Source organism: Malaclemys terrapin, chromosome 10 (genome assembly GCF_027887155.1).
Source record: "Malaclemys terrapin pileata isolate rMalTer1 chromosome 10, rMalTer1.hap1, whole genome shotgun sequence".
In the NCBI taxonomy this organism is placed as follows: Eukaryota; Metazoa; Chordata; order Testudines; family Emydidae; genus Malaclemys; species Malaclemys terrapin.
This window is the reverse complement of record NC_071514.1, coordinates 70,702,493-70,726,721: the sequence shown is the minus strand read 5'-3', so window position 1 is coordinate 70,726,721 and position 24,229 is coordinate 70,702,493. Positions and strand designations below refer to the sequence as shown.

Sequence of the window (24,229 nt, the reverse complement as noted above, 5' to 3'; positions counted from 1 at the left end):
CGCAGGCGGAGATTACCCAGAGGAGCCCGCGCCAGGCGCCGCTTTCCGCTTCCGGGTCAGAGCCACCCGGGCTCGGCGAACACGCGGAGGGGGGGAGGGGAGGCGTTGCACGTGGGGTCAGCAGGTAAGAGGCTTCCCGGTGCTGGCGGCCGAACGAGCGCGGGGCCGGAAGCTGGCGCTGACTCGGGGGGGTGGAAGCGCGAGCATTCCGGGGGGGCACGAGGCGGTTGGGGACAGAGGAGGCGGTTGGCTGGTCGGGGGGGAGGGGGCGCGGGAGGCGGTTGGCTGGTCGGGGGGCGCAGGAGGCGGCTGGCTGGTCGGGGGGAGGGGGCGCAGGAGCGGTTGGCTGGTCGGGGGGGAGGGGGCGCAGGAGGCGGCTGGCTGGTGGGGGGCAGGGGACTGAACTGCAGCTAATGCCAATAAATGAATAGTTCCCATCATCTTAAAACCATGGAGATCTGTCAAACATGTCAGTAAACCAGGAACTTATCAGATGGCGCATGAAAGCCAAAATCTGGTCTGTTTCACGTAACAAAACCACCCAACAACCTCCCAAGAACGGCTCCTCACTGAAGCCGTGTCAGCCCTGGGATGAACTGCAGCCCAGTGCAGCTCCACCAGTTGTAGTACTGGCAGAGGCTGTAGCATGGATGGGTTCAAGGTGTTGTAGCCTCTGTGTTGTCTAACCCCATGCTACAGCCTCCTTTGGTGGAGCTGTGTCAGTTGGGGATTATAGTTCCTGTTTTTTCTAGTATAGGTACATCCTTGGAGCTGTTTAGTACTGTAGGTTTGTACAAGCAGTGAGTGCAGAAATCATTATTCCGAGCATGGAAGTGCAGGTCACATCTCCATGGCAGTGTTCCCTTCAGCTCAACCGAAGCTCTACACTGACTGATTTCATAACATTAGTTTACTCACTTTTCTGTCTCTGCTATGAAGCCCTCGCTGGGTGGGTCTCGGTTGCAGCAGCAGATGGGAGTTCTGGAGCTGTGCGGACAGGGAGAGCTGGTGGAAAACTGACAGGGCCTCTATGCAAATGGCTTCTGCATCTGGGATCTTGAGGGATTTTCTGGTTTGGGGGAGGCCAACATTCCTGCTGGCTTTATTCCTGATGGAATAATGTGTAGGAAAACTAGCAAATGAGGGTTTCCTGTCTCCTGCTCATGAGGATATAGCTCAAAGTATTATTTTGTAAAGGACCCACTCTGATAAATGGAGAACCCTGACTGAGCTGCCAATTCTGCATTTCTGCCTACATTTAGAGTATGACCTATCACTACAGCTCAGAGTTGAGCTAAGTACGTTTTTAAAAGGTTGCTTTGGCTGCATATTTTGGGGCCTGTTCAGGCAGGATAGTGCCTGCCAGGAGAAAGGGGAAAAAAACCTACTAGGAACTCATTTTATGCTGCAGTCTGTGGGAGGCATCTGGAAATACTAAATTCCACCACCTGAGTTGCTTCCTTAATACTTTGCCTAGTGGCAGAATTCAGACCCACAAACATCTGTGCCATGGAAGCTCAAATATAATATCTTTGAAAAAGGGATAGTTGGTGTGGTAATAAGATTCAACCCTCTCACTTCATTCCTTTCTTAAATGTTATTGTTCAGAACTGAAGCTGAAACAGTGTAATCTTCCATGCCTTGTTCACACTGGGAACAGCAAGCACCACATTAACCATAGGGTGGGATAAATTAAATGTGATTGTAGTCAACCAGCTCTTTCCCTGACTAGTGTGGTTCTGTCAGAGTCCCATATGATAGACAAACAGTGGTGGGGAGGTAGCAAAGGAAGTGGTATTCCCACCCTGCTCCAATCAGAGTGTACAGATACTGTATGTAGTCCAAACTTACTGATAAAACTCATCTCAGGAAGTGGGCAACTCAAACATAAGCTTAATCTTTTCCTCCAAGCATGACTGTCATTCGTGCCTTCTGTCCCTTCTTATGTTGTGGTTGGAGAGAATTGAATCCATCTGTTAGTGATTGCACCTTCATGTTCGTTGTGAGCACCTGAATCTGAAGGTCCTTGTTTGCCTATGCAGGACACAGAGTCTGTCCACCTATTACAGAAAGTTGCCTGTCATGGTAGGGTTAGCATAGCTCAGAAAAGAATCTGTATTGACAATATTCAGGAAAATCATGCTAGCCCCAGCAGGCTTTCAATGTGTTTGTAGCTAGCATGATCTGAGTGTGGACAGAGCCTTCATCTAGAGCAATAGCTGATGGATTTAAACTTGTAAGAAATATTTATAATCTGATCTTCAGAGCTGTTCCTTGGACTTTTAGATTAGGCTAAGGGAGCTGTGGGTTCTGAGCATGTCAGAAAATCAGACCAGTAGTTCCCCCCCCCCCTTAGTTCAAGTAGAAATAACACTTTATAAGAGTGTGAAGCACTAAGCAGAAAAGCTCTGCGTTGCAATACTAAAGCTGTGCACTAACCTGTAGTTTGTTTTTCAGAATGATAATAAATGAAGAGGGAGGGAGTGTTTATGAGGAAACAAGACAGAAAAAGAAAAAGAAAAAAGTGAAGAGCACTGGGAGCCAAACTGTCATCAAAATTGACGAAGACCTCCAATCTGACACACAAGCAAAAACTAAGGTGAAGAAAAAGAAATTCTTAGCAGAAGAGAATTCAGATCAGTTAAATCTTAGTAAAAAGAAGAAAAAAGTTGGCTCCAAATTAAAAAAAAGAGCATATTCTGACAGTCCTGTGACAATAGAAAGCAATTCAGAGTCTGAGTCGGTAAAAGAAATAAAGGAGGAATCTAAAGTTTTCAAAAAGAAGTCAAAGAAAGGCCAAGGTCTTTCCTTGTTACCATTGGAGAATAATCAGGACAGTGATCAATACCTTCCAAAGAAATACACAGTTCGTTCTCAGGAAAATATAGTCATTGGTAAAAAACACAGAGAGAGTATCTCCCAGTACGCGGAGGATGACAATGAAGTAACCAAGAAAAAGAAGAAAAAGAAAGAGAGAGACATTTCTTCCTTAACAGTGATAGAAATTCTAGACAGTGGCCATGAAATTTCTAATAAAAACCTTAAAAAAATAAATAAAAACACTTTACAGGAAAAAGCACTTGCTGGTAAAAAACACAGAAAGGATATTGTCCAGAACTCTGCAGAAGAGAGTGATATAATGAAGAAGAAGAAGAAAAAAAAGAAAGACAAACATGACTCCTTAACACTGGCAGGTAATCAGGACAACAATCACGGTGTTTCTGAGGAGAACCTTTCAACACGAGACTTCAGAAAAAATCAAGAAACCAATTCCCAGGAAAACACATTCATAAGAAAAAAACAAAAAGAGAACATTGTCCAGAACTCTGAAAGAGAAGTAACCAAGAGGAAGAAAAAAAACAAAGATTTTTCTTCCTTAACATGTGAGGATAATCAGGACCAAAGTCATGGAGTTTCTAATAAACACCTGCCAAGGAAACAAAAAGCCAAGTCCCAGGAAAAAGCACTCGCTGGTAAAAAACACAGAGAGTATTCTGAAGATGACAGTCAAGTAACCAAGAAGAAAAAGAAAAAGATTCAGAAGGAAGAGGAGGAAGTAACTGAGCCTGTAAACCTTGTGGATGAAGATGGGGAAATATCTGAAAGTGAAAAGATGACACCAATTAAAAGCAATAGAAAGGACAAAAAAAAGAAATCCAAACCAACGGAAGACCTTGCAGTGGATAATATAGATGAGGGACTTTGTGAAAATAATAATGTGCACTGTGACAATAAGGGTAAGAAAAGAAATAAACAGGGATCACAGAACTGTGCTGAAGAGCCAAGATTGAAAAAGAAAAAGGTCACACTAAAAACAGAAAATGAGGAAATGGTAAGCTCTAAATATAATCATCTTTCCATCTTCTCACTAAGGCGCTCAAAGCTTTTTATGTACACGTGAAGAGTCCAATCTTGCAAGCTGTTCCGCATGGATGGACTGTGCAGGGCCACATTTATATCATTGGGGCTGCAGTCAGGTGCAGGGTCAAACTGAGGAACAGCCAGCAGGATCAGAGTTGAATGATATAAGCCTGACACCAGTCCTGGGAGGCAGAGAAGTATTTTATTTTTTTAATGCCTGTTGCTATAATGCACATTACAAATTACAAAAATTGCAAAATGCACAAATTACTTATGTAACTACCTGGAGGAGTTGACACAAAAACAAAGGCTGTGTCTGTGCTCTGAACTTAGTCAGACCTATCCCACTGTTGATAGTAGCAGCCCTAGTGTAGAGTGGGGTACCAGTGTTTTTATCACCATGCCATCTAGACCTGTGTCTCCGTGACATGATGGTAAAATGCTAGTATCCACCAGCACCTTGTCTGTGCTAGGCCTTTCCCCCCCTTAAGGTTATCCTATTGTTGACAGTGCCGGAGGAGCTACCTATACTACTGGTAGCAACTGTGGGAGAAGTTTAAGGGGAAAAAATGCCTTATGTGGATAAGGCCTTTCAGAAAATCCCAAATGTGTGCAAGGCCTCAAATATTGATCTGCAAACCCTGGTAGACCAAATGTTAGGATGAAACCTAAACCAAAACCAAACCTCACTTGTTAATTAAACACAATAAACCCTAAATCAAAACAATCCACCAAAGATTAAACAAAACAAATGGGCATTTAAGAGATGGGAATCTAAAGCTCTAGAAGTCTGTGACTCAAGTTAGTTGGAGCAGAACTCCAGCTGATTGACTATTTCTTACGGAAATCCTATTAGGAATTCTTAAATTGTGGTGCCAAATGAACTTGCTGTGGGGTGGAACGTACATGGAGAAATGGTCTTGTTCATAAGATAACGAGGGCTAGGATGAATAGAAATACTGATGTACTTCTAGGCTACGTCCTCACTACAGGGGTGGGAGGGAGTAGCTGAATTCGACGTATCGGAGCCAACTTACCCCGCTGTGAGGACGGTGGCAAATTGACCTCCGCGGCTCCCCTGTTGACGGCGCTTACTCCTACCTCCGCTGGTGGAGTATAAGTATCGATTTGGGGATCGATTGTCGCGTCTCAATGAGATGCGATAATTCGATCCCCGAGAGATCGATTTCTATCCACCAATTCAGGCGGGTAGTGTAGACCTGCCCCTACAAACAATCCTCAAATTGAACATTTTCAATTGAATGTTTTTTTCTCTGAAGGTTTTCAAAATGTTCAACCCTGTTTAACAGTAGTGATAGCGAGTTACTATTTATATGATCTTTTTATCACTTTCTCTCCTTACCCCATTTAAGCAAAGGGGCTGAGAACCCATAAGTCCCGTTGAAGTCCATGGGAGCTGCATGTTTTCAGCACATCTAAAACTGAGACCCTAGATGATGTTATTACTGTATGATACTCTGCACTTCCACAGAGCCTCTTATCCAAGGCTCTACAAGAGCTTTACATACATTATGTCTCAACGACCCTTAGAAGTAATTACTACTCCAACTGCTTTACAGCAGGGAAAACTTAGGCACAGATAAGATAGAACATACCCAAAGCCACACTGTGAGTCAGCAGAGCAGGGAATATAACTCACTGCCTCCTTAGTTTGTGCTCTAACCACTAATTCTCATTCCACTACTTAAATCTGTAAAATTAGCATCCTTCCTGGCTCAGGCTTCGCTCTGCCGCTGTGGTAGTTAGCACTCAGCGTGCTCCGGCAATTGTTTGGAGAGTATTAGAGAGTTACTACCTTGTATTTTTTTTAAACACTGTCTGTATGTTAGATTCATGATGGTCTTTGGGTCTCCATTTAACACACTTCTAAGACAAAGCACTCAGTAAATCTGGTGTGCTCTGCTTTGGTGTATCGCCATATACGTTTATTTGTGTTCTGTGGAGTCCTGCAGAGCCTTCCAACGACCAACACTTTCAATTATCTGTAGATTGCACTGTACAAATGGAGTCTTCAGCTGACACAGCAGCATGGAAATGGGCTTTTTTTTTGGTCACAAGGGTACATGTGTGTGAGTGCATGAACATTTATCATTCTGAGTAGGACAGTTGGAGCTGTAGCCTTCTTTATTAGGTTTTTCCTTTTGACCTTTAGAAGGACAAGATGGTTTTATTGCTGTGATAAATTTTCTAATTAAATTGGCATTGTCCTGATGAGACGATTAGACATTATTTGGATTTATGCAGCTGCTCACACGTGTGCACAGGCAAGATAAGCTTTACAGTGACAAATGCAGTAGTATGATGGTACTGGGCAGGGAAGATGGAAAGCACAGCAAAGTGCCTTCCAAGCAACTGATTACTATTCTTACTATTCATGTTCAGTTCTCTGTAAATTAATAAAGAAATTCCTCCGAAAGTTTTGATGGCAGGGTAGTTCTGGTCTGAAGAAATGTAGTTATTGTTACACTGCTGTAATAGATGATGGTGGTGCTAGTTCCTGGTTTAACTGCATTACAGTTCTGGACCAGTTTCTAATCTCTAATGCATGTCACACACCACTGCCTCGCTCAGAAAATCCACTGCTTTGCTTGTGCATGCAAGCCCCATAGCAAGTTTTTTGAAGACTATACACAGCAGTATCCAAGTTGTAGCTGAGATGCACATTTGTCTCCCTGAATGTAGTTACTTATAACAAATTTGGCTTGGTTGGCAACAAGTCTTTACTAATGTTAGTTCTTATACGTCATGTCTGTGAGCAATATGAACCACCACTTTGGATATGTAGAGGACATTCCAGCTCCTTCATTGTGATCCAGAAATAGAGGCTCTGAGTTTCAGCTTCTAAAACCTATATTTCTTGCAGGGAGTTGAGTCATTCCTAGTACTCCCTCCTTTTGAGGGTCTGACTGCACTGACCTTTAAAACACTGGTATATGCCATGCTGCCTGCCAAATGAATGCCTAAAAGGGCAGGTGTGTAAGAGAGCACATGCCAGTGGTTACCAGGAAGCTCCAATTCTGTTCTGCTTGAATGAGTTTTGCTCTTGGTGTCAATGAGAGTAGGATAGGGCTCTGAGGTACCCACAGTTTTTCTGTACACTTTCAGCTGGAAATAACTATGGTAACAATAGTTACCACGAATGCCAAAATGCATGCAGTGTGGTTGTAGCCTCGTTGGTCCCAAGATAAGCTTGTCTCTCTCACCAACAGAAGAAGCTGGTCTAGTAAAAGATATTCTCTCACTCACCTGGCCTTTTTAACGGCAGGCACTGTGTGTTATACATGCATAAACCTCACATATGCACATTCTCACTCAATCTCACAAAACCAGCCCGCTTTTCATTTTGCAGCAAAGATACCACAGCAGAGTCTGCAGTGCCTTATGTGACTGAGACTTCATTACACTGATGGTCCAGTCACAATTAATAGTCCTGAGCAAAATAAACCAAGACTATCCTGTACTGAAGAAATGTTTGATTCTTTTATATGCTGTTTACTTGTGACCTAATTTTATGAAGTGCTAACCACTGCTTCCATCACGTCCAGGAGAACTTCAGATTGGGACACCCTAAATAAAGGCCTGATCCTGCTAATTCTCAATGGTCAGTAACCCACATGGGGTCAACCAATCATTGGGAATTAGTAAGGGTAGGTGCACACAGTTCTCCCTTTCTTGCCTGCCACCTACCCTTCAGACTAAAATCACTGCAACTCTGTTTGCTGAACTTGGTTTGTTGCTGTCAGCACTGTTTTCCCTTTTGTTTTAAAGAAATCTGAAGAGACAGTACTAGGCCACGTAGAAGTAAACTGGATACTTCATTTTTGTTCAGAGAATGAGCTCTCCTTATTGTGGAAAGCATTTCTTTCTCCTGTTAGGGTTAGACGGATTTGTGTGTATTTGAATTCAGTGTATAAAAAGGTAGATATGGAAAATGAGTTAAATTATCCATGGGTTGGTTGGGAAAAAACCCTCAACAGAAATAATCTCTGTGAGCATAAGTCTCTTACAAATCTTCTCCTTGTCCTAGCATTCCTTCATTATTTCATGCTTGAATTATCTAATTTTCTCAATGAATCTTTCCTCTGGACACCTTCTCTCAGCTAGTCAAACCCTTGTGGCCCAGTTAATTTTCCTATCCTAGCCTCTCCATTACTTACCCAACACATTGGCTGCCCATTAATCTCATTTTTGGAACTGATTTTTCAAAGTTGTCCTTTCAGTGGGGCCTGCTTACCTTAGGGAGTGAGTTTCTGTGTGTTCTCAATGTTGGTTATGTTTGTGTCACAGATTTGATGCTGGTAACCCATCCCTTTTATTTGCAGATTCAAAATAAGGTAACTCTGATTTTTTACCAAACTGTTGAATCTGAAATGCCTCTGTCTCCATCTTCTGTGCAACAGATATTTGTATGTTCCCCATCTCTTTTACAAAGGTCTCGGGTGTCCCTGATAACTCCACTTTTTCAGATAGTCCGTTGTGCAAAGCTTTGGCAGCTGTATCTCACCGTTGATGGAAATCTCTCCACAAGGACATGCACAGGCCCAATTGTCACTTTCAGTTTAGAATTTGACTGTTTCCATTTACCTGATTTTGCAACACTGCACTGTGTCTATTAGGCAATGTTCTAAAATTTGTCACTGCCACTACGTAAATTTCAGTTAAACTACTAGATATTCATACTTCTGTTCAGGTTTATATCTTTGTTTTGCAGGAATGTAAAGATGATGTAACAGTGGTAGAGGAAAGGAAAGGCAACTGCGATGAAATAAATATAGACAAGGTATAGACTCATTTCTATATCCTGTGTAGCTTTGTGTAAAGTCAAACCCTAGTAGTAGGTGTGTCTGGATCTAGCAATGATTGGTATTGTGCGCACACATGCGAGAGATTTTACTACTTACCAGATGGAATATGCTGCATCTTCCATGAGCCAAGCACTAAAGCAGGGTAAAATCTGGGGCATGGTGCTGCAGTGGATGCCAAAGGGTTTGAAGTAGATGATCAGATTTAATGCTCACTTGTCAATGTCTCATCCATGCTGGCAATTTGTGTATTTGTTACCTGCCTGTGGACTTTGTGCCAAGAAAATTCAGTCCCAGTTGGAAGGATTAATATAGGGCTGTCAAATGATTAAAAGTGCTGTTAAACAATAATAGAATCCCATTTATTTAAATAGTTTTGGATGTTTTCTACATTTTCAAATCTATTGATTTCAATTACAACACAGAATACAAAATGTACAGGGCTCACTTTATATTTATTACAAATATTTGCACTGTAAAAACAAAAGATAGTATTTTTCAGTTCACCTAATACAATTATTATAGTGCAATCTCTTTATCGTGAAAGTTGAACTTAAAAATGTAGAATTATGTTAAAACCTGCATTCTCTCTCTCTCACACACACACACAAGTAAAACTTTAGAGCCTACAAATCCACTCAATCCTACTTCAGCCAATTGCTCAGACAAGATTGGATACAGTTTGCAGGAGATAATGCTGCCCGCGTCTTGTTTACAATGTCACCTTAAAGCGAGAACAGATGTTCGCATGGCACTGTTGTAGCCGGCGTCACAAGGTGTATTTACATGCCAAATGCACTAAAGATTCATATGTCCCTTCATGCTTCAATCATCATTCCAGAGGACATGAGTCCATGCTGATGACGGGTTCTGCTCGATAACAATCCAAAGCAGAGCAAACATACTAATTTTCATCATCTGAGTCAGATGCCCAGCAGAAGGTTGATTTTCTTTTTTGGTGGTTCGGGTTCTGTATTTCTGTATCGGAGTGTTGCTCTTTTAAAACTTTTGAAAGCACTCTCCACACCTCTTCCCTCTCAGATTTTGGACGGCACTTCAGATTCTTAAACCTTGGGTCGAGTGCTGTAGCTATTGATTTAGAAATCTCACATTGGTACCTTCTTTGCATTTTGTCAAATCTGTTGTGAAAGTGTTCTTAAAATGAACGTGGGCTAGGTCATCATCTAAGATTGCTATAACATGAAATATATGGCAGAATGCGGGTAAAACAGAACAGGAGACACAGTTCTCCCCCAATGAGTTCAGTCACAAATTTAAAGTAAAGTGAAAGTAAACTTTGTATTCTGCGTTGTAATAGAAATCTATATATTTGAAAATGTAGAAAAACATCCTAAATATTTAATAAATGTCAATTGGTATTCTATTGTTTAACAGTGTGATTAATCATGATTAATTTTTTTAGTTAATCGTGTGAGTTAACTGCGATTAATCAACAGCTCTAATTAATACATTTGATAAGTACCAGAGTTAATATTTTGCAGTTATGTATTTGTAAGAAATGCTAATGTTGGAAGTTAATAATGGCTTTATCTTCTGAAATCGAGTGTGCAAAAGGCTAGAATGCTAACTTTTAGTTAAGTTACACGGCAGGTTTTCAACCAGTCACTTTTTCTTGTCATCTCATTCTTATGTCATGAATTCAGTTACCCAAAATTTCACCCACAAACCAGTATCTTGTGCATTTTATTTTTCTTCCTTTTAGGTTAGACGGCAAGCTCTGCAAGAAGAGATTGATAGAGAATCTGGCAAAACGAAGGTTTTCAGAAACAAAGTGGAATCTGTACGTATGAGCCTAGAGCTTGATCTGATGGGATAATGTGTCCACAGCACCGCTCGTGAAAATGCACCACATCCTTCTTTGTATGCTAGTCATGTATGCCACTTGGCACACAACCCTCTCTTCTGATTGCAAATTTGAGGTCATACTACAGAACAAATTAGTCCAATCCCAAGAGGCACTGGGAGCAGACTAGCCAACTCCAATAGCAGTGGGATTGTACCGAGCTCTAATTCCCATCACTAGTCCTGAAAAGTAGCATTTTCCCTGCTCCCGCTGGAAAATTAGCCAAGATGAATTTGCTGCAAAATCATTTTCTATTTATTGTGGAATATAAATAACACTAACCCCTGCATATAGTTGTCACTGGGACTAGAGTTAGCACATAGTTTGCTGGGAGAAATGGAGAGCAGGGAGCTAGTCCCAAATTAATGAGCAGCATCAAACCCAGCCAGCTTGTTTTATAGTCTCCATGATGACTTGGTAGACACTTTGGTCATTCACAAGTAGGTAGCTTGCTGTGCATGTCAAGGGGCAGAAGTACTTCTTCTGGGAAGGAAGTTCACTTGGGGCGAGGGAATGGAGAAACTGACAAATCCATTTGAAAAGCTTGCTGTCTCCTATAAACAAATAATGTAACCTGGTACTTCAGCTCAAGTATGGGAGTGGGAGTGGGAAGGCCAAAAGGGGACTAAGAAAATATAGTGCAGATGCCCCCTTCCCCTGTCAGTCACGTTTTCACCTTCTGCAGCTCACACCTATGTCTCTGTAGAGCTTGTCTTGGTTCTTTGTCTTTGCCGCTTCTGCTCCCTGGCAGATTTAGAGTGGAACGTCTGTCAGCTGCTGTAATTGCTGGCCTTTAGTCGGGGTGGTGGGATTCAGAAAGGGGAGGGGGCCTTCTTAGTATCCCAAATTATCTCCGCTGTCTGTGAACTGCATGAGAAGACTGCCACAATTCTAGTGAACTATGAACGTACATGAATCAAATGGCCAAAATCTATAAAACGTGTAACTTTTTGCATGGGGGAGGGGATTGGGAAGAGAACTCTGCTTTTATTTCAAGGTCTGCCTTGAAACTATCTAAATGGCGCTGAAGTCATTCAGAAAATGACATGTTGGCAGGGAATCCCAGTCCTTTGATGCTGAACTATCAGTGGTTATTAGCACATGACAGAATAGGAGCTATGAAGACTAATTAGTGAGCTTCACAAAGAGCAAGCTGGAAATGCTGCAGTAAAAGCAATGTGTAGTAATTGCCAGCAGTTAACTTAAAAAATTATAGGGTTTGAAAAGGTGTAATTATTTCTGCATCTGTGCTGATATGTATCCTCCACCTCCCAGAAAGAATGTTTGTGTCACAGACACTGACTTACAGCAGCTGTATGACAAAATTACGAAAATTCTACAAAAGCTGAAATATCAATGAGGTGGGTTGTATCCTGTTCCAAGTGAAACTCCTCAGTAAGGTGGAAAGTCTGCTTTTAAAAGCAGACAGCCTAGTCTATGTTGAATGAAAAGACTCTACGCCCACTGGCTATGTATCATGTACAAAATCCTTCCCAGATTGCTGCCACTATTGCAATTGTTGCAGTGTGTATGGGGCGCTGTCTATCATCTTGGCTGTGTGGTGAAGATGGTGGTTTCAGAAGAGTGGGCTACATACAACTTAACTATATATAAAGGAGGTGACTCTGGCTGATGTGGAGCTCCATTGTTTGACACCCGTGAATGCTCTTACCACTGGAGCAGAACTCCTTCCCTCCTGCTTTTGTTAGCAACTGAAGCATGGAAGGCTAGAGATAAGAATGACAAACTACAGCAGTTGCCAGTGGTACTATGGGTTGAGTGTGTGTTTTTAATGTTGTGCCTGTAGAGGATAGTTAACTAGTGGGGAGATAAATTAGTGCTTAGAACCTTTGCGCCAGATTTGGTTGTGTCTTCATAGTTAACTTTTTATTAGAAACAGTTGCTGAGTTTGTTAATACCTAACTCTGCATAAGGAAAATGAAAATAGAGGACAGGTCTGAAACCTTTTCTAGAAAAGCCAAGCAGCCAACTCATTAGAATAACTAAAGTGTGGCTAGAGAAGGCTTTTTATGTCTTTGGGAATTTATCAGAGAAGAGTCTAGATGGCAGAGAAGTTGGATGTCTAAAGATAAAGGGGAAAGAGATACTGGAGACAAAACAGGAATGAACATAGTGCCGTGACTGCATATTCAGCTATATGGATGTCCTGCTGGATGCAGTCTATTGTCACTGTGATCTTAAAATGGATCATGATGCACCTTTTGTTCCATTTGCAACCCATCTGACACAGCAACCCTCTCTTTATTGGTTACCACGGCTTTGAAAACAGTCATTGAACATTCTTTGGCTTATCTCTGAAGGTTTGCTGGAGCATCAATCCATAATCTGACAGACTACACACTGTCCCATTACATAATTGGGAAGTAAATGCTGTAATTATACATACATGGCTTATCCTCTGGCCTGGTCTACACTGGGGGGTTAGGGGGGAATCGATCTAATTTATGCAACTTCAGCTACGTGAATAACGTAGCCGAAGTAGACATACTTAGATCGATTTACCGTGGTGTCTTCACTGCAGTGAGTCGACTGCTGCTGCTCCCCCGTCGACTCCGCCTGTGCCTCTCGCAGTGGAGGAGTACTGGAGTCAACAGAAGAGTGCCCGGGGATCGATTTATCACGTCTAGACTAGACGTGATAAATCGACCCCTGCTGGATCGATCGCTGCCCGCCGATCCAGGGGGTAGTATAGACATACCCTTAGTTTATATTTACTGCATTGAGGCAAAGCAAGGGTGCAATATTTTGAAATGAGTATGTGGTAAACTGTGCTGTATTAGTTCTAGACAGGAGTTGAAGCACTTATTTTAATACTAGACAAAGCCTAAGTAATTTAGGCTGTAGCTTTTATTCCACCCTTCAGAAGTTCTGAAAATAGTGGGCAGTGATTGTAATTGTGCAAAATACAGTTGTGATCATTTTAGTAATCTGAGACAGACAAACAGTAGGAAGTACTCGGGAGTCAGTCCTGGGCACCTATTAATGCCTAGCTGTTCTAATATGTAGTTGCACCTTCTGTTTCCTTCTCCTTTAGCTCACCATGGGACAGATCGTGTACAGTACTGTGTGGGGTTGAGGCTGTTCAGCACCTTACAGATCGGGGGCCTACATTTGTACTCAGCATTGCTGAATGCTAGCGCAGCAGCAAAGCCCCTCCGTACTACTTCATTAACAGAAGCAGTTATGATTGGCTATGCCAGCACGATGAAACCACTCAAGCCTCTATCTAGGTTAGATAGAGAAGGGTTCAAAACTCCCTGTCGCAAATACTGAACAGTTTTTGAAAGAAATAGTAGGTGGATCTGTTCACGGGTGTCTTTCCAAGCAATTCCTATCTCTTTAGGCAGTGTACATGCCTTGTTCAAAGATGCTTAAAATGTCTCCCCTGTGGTTGCTTCAAGACTTGTAGATCTTAGTGGCTGCAAATGCCAGTGGGATTGGGTTCATGGTGTTGTTTCTGATGGTGGGTAGTGAACATGGCTTGGTGCGCTTGGATCCTGAGGGTTACCCCATTCAAACCTCCACCTCACTCTGCTCCAGAGTTCCCCTGTCAGGTGGCAAGGAGACTTCTGAGCATCAGATGATTTCACAATTAATGCAGCCAGTTCCTTACCCTGTGCTTCCCTGAAGTAGAGCATGGAGCAGGCAGAGAGATGGGATGCAGAAGTAGGAAGAGAACAATTTCTCCTTCCCTTGCCTTAGCTCACTCCCAAAGTGTGGTAGGACCCCACTACAGTTTTTGTGTCTTTGTCACAAGCTTTATGGCCTACTGGTGGTTGCAACCCTTAAAGCTGGTGTCATTTAATGTTGTGATTCTATGAGTTTATGGATAATAGATATAGTTCAGGTAAAACTTCCTAATCATCTTGTTTTATTCAGCAGGATATAAAGTTTGGCCAGTGGAGCACAGCTACTTTTGAAAGTTCAGACCAAAAAACAAAATTCCTTAAACTGATGGGCGGTTTTAAAAAGGGTTCTGCCTCAAGCCAGGATCCGCCAGGAACCACAGAAAAAACAAACATGGCTCTGAACAGGAAAGGTGAGGAAACCTTAAAGCACACCCTGCAAATGGAGTTTGAGAAAGCAGTAAACTTGAAGCAACATAGAGGAATTGGCCTTGGATTCCAGCCTATTGCCAACAAAAAAGTTTACATCGATAAATATGTTTCTAAATCTATTAAATTTGAGGACTAAACTTCATTGCAGCAACGTGAGGGGGATGAAAAACCATTCAGACTTGCTTTCTACATTTTTTCTTGGGATGAAACCAAGTTCAACACCCAGTTTGCCACTTAAGAACACCAAGTGATGATGTGACTAGAAATCTCAGTGCACATGGAACTCCGTTCTAACCACAGCTGAATGACAAATCCCAATGTATCTTGAAGGTCTGCCAGTATGTTCTTTAGCAATGGGGAGAAAATCTCCTTCAGCAAAGGTTTGAGACCTGCAGCTGTAGCCTGTGGCCGTTTAAATCTTGTAAATATTTATTTAGACTCTTAGAATGCAGAATGTATAAACCCTTTTTAATACATTTTAGTGACTCAAGGGAACATAATGATTCCTTTGCGGTTTTACGGTCCATCATGTAAAATCCTCACATACATTTTTCTGCTAGTGTGGTGCCAAATTATGGCCTTTTGCACTGAAAGAAACACTATAGGTAAGTCTAGAATTTGATCACCAGGCTAGTTTTTGTTTGCAAATCTCATGGGTTTTTTAATGGTCTCAATAGCTTTTTCCTTTTAAAAAATGCCACAAGCCAAATCATTTTTACTTCCCAAGCTCTCACGAGCAACATTTTATTTCAACATCAAAAATCCAGTTAGTGACTCTATCTATAAGGTAGCTGTGCCGATGAATCTTGGTTGTAATTTCTATGCATCAGTTAAGCATGGCAAGACATGGATAGTAACTTCCAATGAGTCACTGCGCCATGCTTAATTTCTACTTCTTTCTTGCTAACTAACATTGTTCACTATTTGTGTTAATTTGTTTTGGTAGCTTTGCTTTAAGGGCCAAATCCTGGTCCTAGTAAACTGGCAGAATTCCCAGTAGCTAGTGTGGCCAAGACTATTTCTCAGAACTGCACAACCCGCATAAAGGTCAATCATAGACCTGCATGAATGAAATTCCTGTTTCTTAACCTTTGGATTAACTCCTACATGTAATGTTGCACAGTCACATTTTCACTGGCTGTGTACAAGAGAGCATGAACTGTATAAATGCAATTGTATATTTACTCAATCTATGCATATTTGGAACTCCAGAGAGCCTGACTCAGTAAGGGTGGCGTTGTCTCCTTGAAACTCTGAAAAGCTGTGTGTATTAACTGGTTTAATACTTTCACTTAGTGTCCTGCCACTGGTTAATGGGATATGGGGGCGGGGAGGAGATGGTCTTCACAAGTGTTAGCATAGCTGTAAAGTGACTCTAAAAATGTCAGTGTGGCCACTTCCTGGGTCCAGCATTTCCACAGCAATATGGCTCAGTTTACAAGGTAAAGGGCAAATTATTTTCCCCACTTACTGTTTTGCAGATGCTCAGTTGTTTCTCATTGCTCTCCGACAGGCAGGATGACGTCCACCCAGGTTTTCCCATTTGCTAGGCCTCCCTCCTCTGCTTCTCCAGCCATTGCTCTGAAACAAGTGTTAGCCTGCTCTTCTGTCCCGCCTTGAGAGGGCAAGTCTCTTGGCAAAGTCTGGTCTGTGTACACAAACATGGCTTTTTAGGTAAGTCCTATAAAGGGAGATTAAAGCCACCTGATGAGTAGGAAGCCCCCACTAATCCACTCCAGTACCTCAGACAAGGAAAAGGGGCGTGGTGATCTCCCTTCCCTCATTGAAATGTTGAATCCTTCCTTCTGCAGGGTCTGAGGCTGCCTCAGGTCAAACTCCTCCCCTTGCTGTGTGAGTTACAGCCCTGGACTACCTCAGGCAGAGCCTCCACCCTCATATTGGAATTCTCCCCCCCTCCAGCCAAGTGGCTGACTTGCCTGTCACAGCCCTGCAATTAGCTTTAGCTCCTGCCTCGCTCTTCTCAGGCAGCAGAGGTTTCTCACTAAAAAGAAACATCAAGGTCTGTAGAATGCTACCGCTAGACCCACATTCTAACTTCAACCTTCTCTTGCCAAGACATGAAGAGTGCCAGCTGTGCTACTGGAGACACCTTCCTTTGTTTTGCTCTGAGCAAGGCAAGAGTCAAATTGAAGAAGCAGAGGAAGGAGTGGGAAAAAAATCTTGGCTGGTGATTTGGTCAGCGTAGGAGGGAAACCAACATCTGCACCCTGAGCCACAGCAAGGTTAGCCTGGGACCTGAAAGTCAAGTTGGTTTGATGCAGGTAGCACATCTCTACAACAAAGATGCTGCAGGCTCTATTACTCTTAAACCTGTGTCATCAACTGAGGCCTTACTCTCGGGCGTGTAACCAAGAGTATCAACTGAGGAGTTTCACAGGTTGCTTTGCCATTGGAACATAATGCTGCGATTTGAGTCAGAATGATGAGTCCAGTTCACTCTCCCCTACTTGGGCTGGTTCTGCAGAGCAGCAGGAGGAGCACTGCTGAGCATGGAGACCATTTTTAGTCACTTTCAATATAGAGTCACACTATGCACCTTCCTTTCTCATTTACTGAGGCTTCTTTCAGCAAGTGGGGTGTGTAGAATTACTCCCCTCAGTGCTTTTCAGACTTGTATATTAAAAAAAGAGGGCAGGATCTGAACATTGATAGCCTTGTACTGTGAGGAGCCCTACTTTAGCCCCTGCACTAGCTATATGTAACTTGCACATTCCTCAATCTTTCCTTTGCATTTAGCAGCTGTAATGTTTTAAGAGATTTGTATGTATTTATAATGAAACCATTTTATTCTTTGTACCTAAACTTCATTTTACTGTAGCTTTGAAATTAAGCAATGGTTTTTAATGAGACTGGGTGTGTTCATTTATTTCCCAGTTAGATCTTTGTACTTAGCAAAGGCGCCTTGTCTGTGACTGTACAGCTACATGGGTGTGGAAGAACACACAAGTAAAAAAATGGAACAATATGGTGAAAATCTTAAATGGCCAATGAGGAAACATATGGGTCCGTATAGTTCAGTGTACAAATGGATGTACCAATGCCATTATTTTACCATGCTTGGGTATTTGACATAATTCCTTACAGGCAAATTATAACCTGGTAACAGGGTTAGGATAACTGTATGACAAGCTGAGACACCATCCTCACTTCATAAATGTTATGTAGTGTTCCTACAACTTTTTCTTTCCCCCTATATATAGCCTTCACAGGGTCCTACTTCAATTCACTTAGCTACAACCTGATCACTAGTTATATTTCTTGGATTTTCGCTCATTAACATCTAAGAGAAAATCAGGGCAAGGAGCAAGGAAAGAATGATAATTTTTGGTGCATTGCATCAGGGTATATAATGGCAGTTTGTGGACCTGGCTTAAATCAACTGCCAAACTAAGTAACCTTGAAAATGTGTAAAATGCTATGGACAATTTAAAAGCTGTTGGTTAAGAAAAATTGAGGCTCAGAGGCCTCAGACTTCTGTTTGATCATAAAATAGGTTGCAGAGCTGTTCAGTATCTCTATCTTCTGTGACATTTGTATATTACCTTCTGTGTAAGGATCCTGGTATTCTGCATGTCCATATATCACAGAAAGCCACAGTAGCTGTACAACTAGCAGGATTAGAGTCCTTGCATGCATTTTCTACACTGCAGATTTGTAGATCATTATTACCCCATACATGGGCACACCAAACCAGCCAACCCTACCACTAATCAGGTAGAGCAGTCATCTAGCTAGAGAACTCCCAGGCTTCCAAAGGAATTGAACCATGGGTGAAACACAGTAAGACAAAGTGGCTGTAACGTGAGTAAACACACTCGGGGGGGGGGGGGGGGGGGAAGGGGGGTGTGAAGGAAGCTGAGAATGGTTTAGCCCTTGCACACCATCAGGTTAATTTTAAAAAACCTTTAATCGACTAAATTAGCACCACTCCCCTCTCACTGACCACCTGTAATTCTGGTTCTCCCCAGACTCTGCACTGACAATTAACAGGATATGAGCAAAGAATGGAAACAGTCACATAGATGCCCCATTCCCTATTGCATAGCTATGATACACTTGTTCTTATGGTTATAGACCCTACACGATTACTTTTGAAAACCCTTATTTCCAATCTAAATTTTAAAAATAGTATTAACAAGCATCCAATATCATTCAACCCTCTGAATGAAAACATTCCTAAGCCTCTACTGCAAGCTGCGCATACTCCAATAAATTACAAACAGCAAATGAGGTAGTGAGTGTCCATTGACAAGTGGACCCTTTGATATAATCACCATAGACTCAAAATATGTTGCAGAAAAATCAGTTGTTGCCCAGCAACCAGAGCAGTTATTCACCTCAACTGGCCTATCACTACTGTCAGCTTTTTTTTTAAAGAGCAGTTAAGCTGCATCCACTTTAAACCCCAGCATGTGTGACGATGCACAAGTAATGGACACCTGCATTTCTTAACACACCACCTGCAAAAACAATAAAAAGCTGCAATCATCGACTGATTAACACTTCTGCTCTCCAGCTAAACTAGTTTTTGGGGACATTACTCCTTGTTTTAATTAATGAGGCAGTCATCAGTCTCAGCATGATGGAGAATGTTTTGACACCACCATTCCACATGCATTAAGGGGTACACCTTCTACAACAGAGCACAGATATTTTATTACAGGTTTCAGAGTAGCAGCTGTGTTACTCTGTATCCGCAAAAAGAACAGGAGTACTTGTGGCACCTTAATAAATTTGTTAGTCTCTAAGGTGCCACAAGTACTCCTATTTTATTACAGAATTTCATTCACACAAATGGAATTTTCACCCTCAACAAAAAGACAACTTTTTGCTCACAATTTGGCTAGAGTATTTTAGTCATCCATGGCTATTGTAGAGATTAACTCAGTAAATTGCCTAAACTCAATCAAAACTAGGGTCCCTATGGCAGTAGCAGCAACCTCACATCTTGGCTCCTTGCCACTGGCTAGAAGTGGCAGAGTGGAATTTGTTAAGCAGTATAATAACTAATAATCACAGGATGTTCAGTCAGGTGATGACTGTGGAGACATGTAATAAGGAATAAACAGATGAACTAAACTGCACATTAACAGTTTTTATTTGATGATACTGTGCATTTGGACTGAAAACCCAGAGAACTCTAAATACATTTGCATTTTTCTCTGAAGACTTCCCACTGATTGCCAGATTAAATGTAGAGGTTCCTTCCATCTTACAAAACATTTTTAGACTAAAATGAAAAGCATAAACATGTTGGTGAAAGTGTATTACAAAAATGATTTTTCAAATCCAGAAAACAGTAACATCTCAGCCATATTCCTGTTATATTGGAACTGGCCACATGAATATTGGAAACAACCCTGTCTACAAAGAAGTCAGGCACAATTCTCATCTAGAACTACTGCTGATCATGAAGTACATCAACATATTGCTTGCACACAGGAGAAAATAATATGTCCTAAATGGAATGAAGATGGGGGAAGGGGGAACTCCTGAATATGCTTATGTGGATAATTTTCTTCTTATGTTGTTTAAGTCATGTCAAATTCAGGTCTGGAATATTATTTGCCATCAGAAATTTTAAGATACACTTTACTGAACCTAAACATTTCAATCAGATTCTGTTTAATGACACCATTGGAACCAAACTTAGTTCAAATTATTGCACTTTGTTAGAACAGCTTTACCATGTCCAAATCAATCGGTCATACTCTTAAGTGAAACTTAAAAATGAAAATACATTGAACTCTAATAAAAGCTCAGGATAAAGCTTCTATTTTATGGACTTGGCAACATGCCCTTCGTTGCAGATGACTCTGGAAAGGGTAATATTCATCAGGTCCTGGACTGCAGAGGGAGTCTTAGTGCCAGCTCTGTAAAATGACTCATTTCAGGTTGTTTGCTTTGCCTCTTGATGTATTCCAATGTTTTCACCTACAGAGGAAGGAGATATACAAATCTTTGTACTTTTTCTTGAATCAGATTTCTTGACAGCCATATGAAAGTTTTAGTAAAGAACTTCTCTGATTTTCACTTGGTTTCAATCCTGCAGTCCAATCCAGGCATAAACACCACACACACCTGACCCCAGAGCTGGCAGCCACAGGTGTTGCTCAACAAGTGTTATTTTTCAGGTCTGGACCATGCTGCTTCTCCACTAACCAGAAAGGCAGTTTCATTTGGAGTACAATTGGTCCTAGCACCAGCATTTTCAGTGCTCTTCAATTCAGCAAATGCATGACACACTTATAAAAAATGCTGAGAAAGTTGCCAAGGCAGCCTAAGTATAAAAGGCCGGTTAGTCAGCATCCTGTGAGCCGATGCTGCCTACTGTTCCTCGCTGGGTGCTAGTTTTGTAAAGTGGACAAACTGGTCATAGCAAAAGAGACTAAAATCACACTCCATTTTACTTATAACCCGTCAGCCATGGGCCCAGGACACAAGTGAAAGGCTACCTCTGATTTCTGTTTTGAGCAGACGTTGATTCAAAGTTGGCATTTATGTTATGTGCTCTCATATAAAATTGACAGTAAGTTGTTAGGATTCAGATACACAGAACATGTTATTTTTTCAATTCAAAACAATTTAAAAAGATTTAAATGAACATGTTTTTGTTGTAAGGAAAATAAATCTAATAAACGGACTGATGCGTGGCTAGAAAGGGTTAAACATCCTGCAAAATAAATAACTCACAGAAGACATGTGGGGAGATAATATTTGTGTTGGCGTGTATTTACATATGTATGAGTAGGGTCGACAAGGTAATCAACAGTCCCGGTCTATGTTGTATTCCGATATCATTTAAATGAATTGTAAACCCGGGATATCTCAGTATTCATCTCTCTTTGAAATGTACTGTGAATGGTGGAGGAAAAGGCAAATGGCCTTATGTTAATTCGTATAACTAAGTACTGATGATGGACCTACTTCAAAGTCATCCTAATTACCTTTTGTTCCCCGAGGAACTCCCAGCTTGTCAAAGAGGACATGAAATTGTATAAAAGATCCTTGGGTCCTGATTCTGTCATCTCAGATCTGCTCAAGTTTCGTCGGGGGAAGTCTGAGTCGCAAGACTGAGGTCCCAGTTAGCCTGGTATGCCCTGAATGTGATATTTGGACATTGGACTATGACCTATGAACTGAATTCTAAAGAAACTCTTTGCAATCACAAAGCTCACCATCTCTGCCATGAATCTACACCTAAATGAATTGAACTCATGTCTGTATGTATATTGATCTTTTTAAATAAATTTGAGTTCAGTTAATAAGAATTGGCTGTAGCATGTATTTGGGTAAGATCTGATACATTCATTAACCTGGGAGGTAATGTGTCTGATCCTTTGGGATTGGTAGAACCTTTTCTTTTATATGATGAAATGAATTTCTGTAAATCTTATCATATTTGACGTGGGTACCTGAATGGAGGCCTGAGGCTTTAAGGGAACTGTATTGTTTGGACTTCTGAGTAACCAGTAAGGTAATAAAGAAACTGTTTTATGCTGGCTTGGTGAATCTAAGTATTGGAATATCCACCAGCTTTTTGGTGTTTGGCTGCCCCATTCTTTGCAGTTCACCCTGAGTGACCATAGCTGGCTCCCCACTAGGACCCTGGTCACAGTGGCATAGTCGTGCTTGGATACACATTACCACAGGTTAATTAGTTTTTCTGGATCAGAACCACATGCTTGTCAAAATTTAATTTTGATATTGGAGAGTTTAAGGGTTAAAAATCAGTTACAGTGAGTGACCCATGATCAAGATCCTGACAGAAAAGTCTGGAAGAATTGTGCTTACAGAGAGGTTTGTATTTTAAGTAAAAGGCCCCAGAGCAGGAACTGAAAAATCTGTTAATTGCCAGTGATAAGGAAGCAGACCCAGCGAAAATGCTTGCAGTGAGAAATCATCACCTAGAAATTGAACAAAAGCAAAAAATAACGGATATGGAAGGAGAAGCCGCTGAAAGAGAACGCCTGTGTTTTGAACATGAACAAAAAATGGCATAAATTCAATTACAGGAACTAGAAGCTAAGGCAAAAGTGGACAGACTTAAGTTCCAACTCAAGAGAATAAAGGAACAACAAACTATATCATATTGAAAAACCAGTTCCTCTCAACAACAAAGATGGGGATAGAATCTATTGAGTTTGTAACAATGTTGCTATGTTGTTTCACTCTAAGCAGTTGTCTGCGTGTAACCAAATTTACCCCAACACTGCCACCTTTTATGTAAATGCTTTTACTGTGAGCTCAAGTGAAGGTAACCCCATAACTTGTGCAGAATGTAAAAGTCAATGGTAAAAGCTGTTTAGGGCAAATTACAGCTTCTAACATCCCTCTTGTTAAAACAGATCTTGTCAAAGAGGAAGATTTATTTACCAAATCAGTGTGTGAATATTGTAATCCTCTGAGTTTACTGTAAGTGTGCCTTTAATCAGAATCCATCTTGAATGGAATGATGTTAAACATGAAGTTATAGCTGGTGTAAGGAAGTTATTGCCTAAGGATCTTTTGATTGGGGATGATATTAAAACTTAGTTCAGTCAAGCTGATGGTATAAACCAGTCACAGGAAAGAAATCCTGAACCTGTCTACTAGGGGCAAGGATTTGCCTATGGAGGGTTTTCCAAATGTTTGTAGGAGAAAGATAGTGGTTCATCTGTGCAAAGAAGCAGTGCATATGTGGAAAACATTCCTAATTGTCTGCATTGGATAAGGCTCAGGAAGATGTTTCTCTAGAGCAAATTAAAGTTGGTGATCAGGTTAAAGCCCTAATTGAGGAAGAAAAGGGTACATTTTTTATGGGTGATGGAATGTTGGTTAGTAAAGCTTGGGAAAGTAAGCCTGACCCAGGTAAAAGTGATGTGCTTAAAGAAGCTTGGTGTGAGCTGAGGGGTGAAAACATTAGACACTATTTATGGAAAACAGCAGTTTATCTGTTAAGGGAGGAAAAGGCAAAGAAAGTTTAAATGGCATAGGCAGCCTTCTGAGCGGATAGCTTTGTCTAATTAACAGTTTGGGAAGGCAAGATTAGTAGAACATGAGTATCCCTATACCTTACCTGGTACCAGTGTGGAGAATTGTGACAGTGAAGGAAATATTCCTGTGTCCATTAGGGGTAATGACTTGCCTATGAAGGGAGCTACCCCAATCTCCAAGCAATTGTCCATGAACAGCCATATGTGCTGGGACAAAGGAAAGAATATCCCAAGCTGTCTGTCTGTTAAAGGGGAATGTTTCTCCAGCTTTTTTCTGTCAGTAAAGCAGACAGAAGAAGCCTGTCAGCCTATGATGGTATAAGTTGACCCAGAGCTGATTCTGGATACAACTAAAGCCCAGGGAGGAAGTGGTCCTGAATTTATGTCTGCTAGGGATGATGACATTGTAACTAGGTTGCAGCCAGTTAATGTCATAAATAGCTCCTAAAGACCAAGCGATTCTGGTGCTTCTATTTTGCCTTGTGGCACCTTAGAGACTAACAAATTTATTTGGGCATAAGTTTTCATGGGCTAAAACCCACTTCATCAGATGCATGGAGTGGAACATACCTCCCTACTGTATGTTCCACTCCATGCACCTGATGA

The 24,229-nt window shown here is 41.4% G+C and overlaps 2 protein-coding genes across 2 annotated transcripts in view; one reads left to right on the top strand and one right to left on the bottom strand.

Moving 5' to 3' along the window:
- Positions 1–42: 42 nt before the first annotated feature.
- KNOP1 (lysine rich nucleolar protein 1) lies at positions 43–17,497 on the top strand. The gene is made up of 5 exons (XM_054042536.1): positions 43–124; positions 2,458–3,832; positions 8,594–8,662; positions 10,408–10,485; positions 14,452–17,497. The coding sequence occupies exons 2-5, from the start codon at positions 2,459–2,461 to the stop codon at positions 14,761–14,763; spliced, it is 1,833 nt and encodes a 610-aa protein (XP_053898511.1). The 5' UTR covers positions 43–124; position 2,458; the 3' UTR covers positions 14,764–17,497.
- Positions 17,498–19,728: 2,231 nt separating this feature from the next.
- The window catches only part of VPS35L (VPS35 endosomal protein sorting factor like), a 116,325-nt gene continuing 111,824 nt past the window's right edge, over positions 19,729–24,229 (bottom strand). Inside the window, exon 31 of the mRNA XM_054041591.1 lies at positions 19,729–20,582. Coding sequence (XP_053897566.1) covers positions 20,484–20,582 — 99 coding nt within the window. The 3' untranslated portion in view covers positions 19,729–20,483. The remainder of the gene's footprint in view (positions 20,583–24,229) is intronic.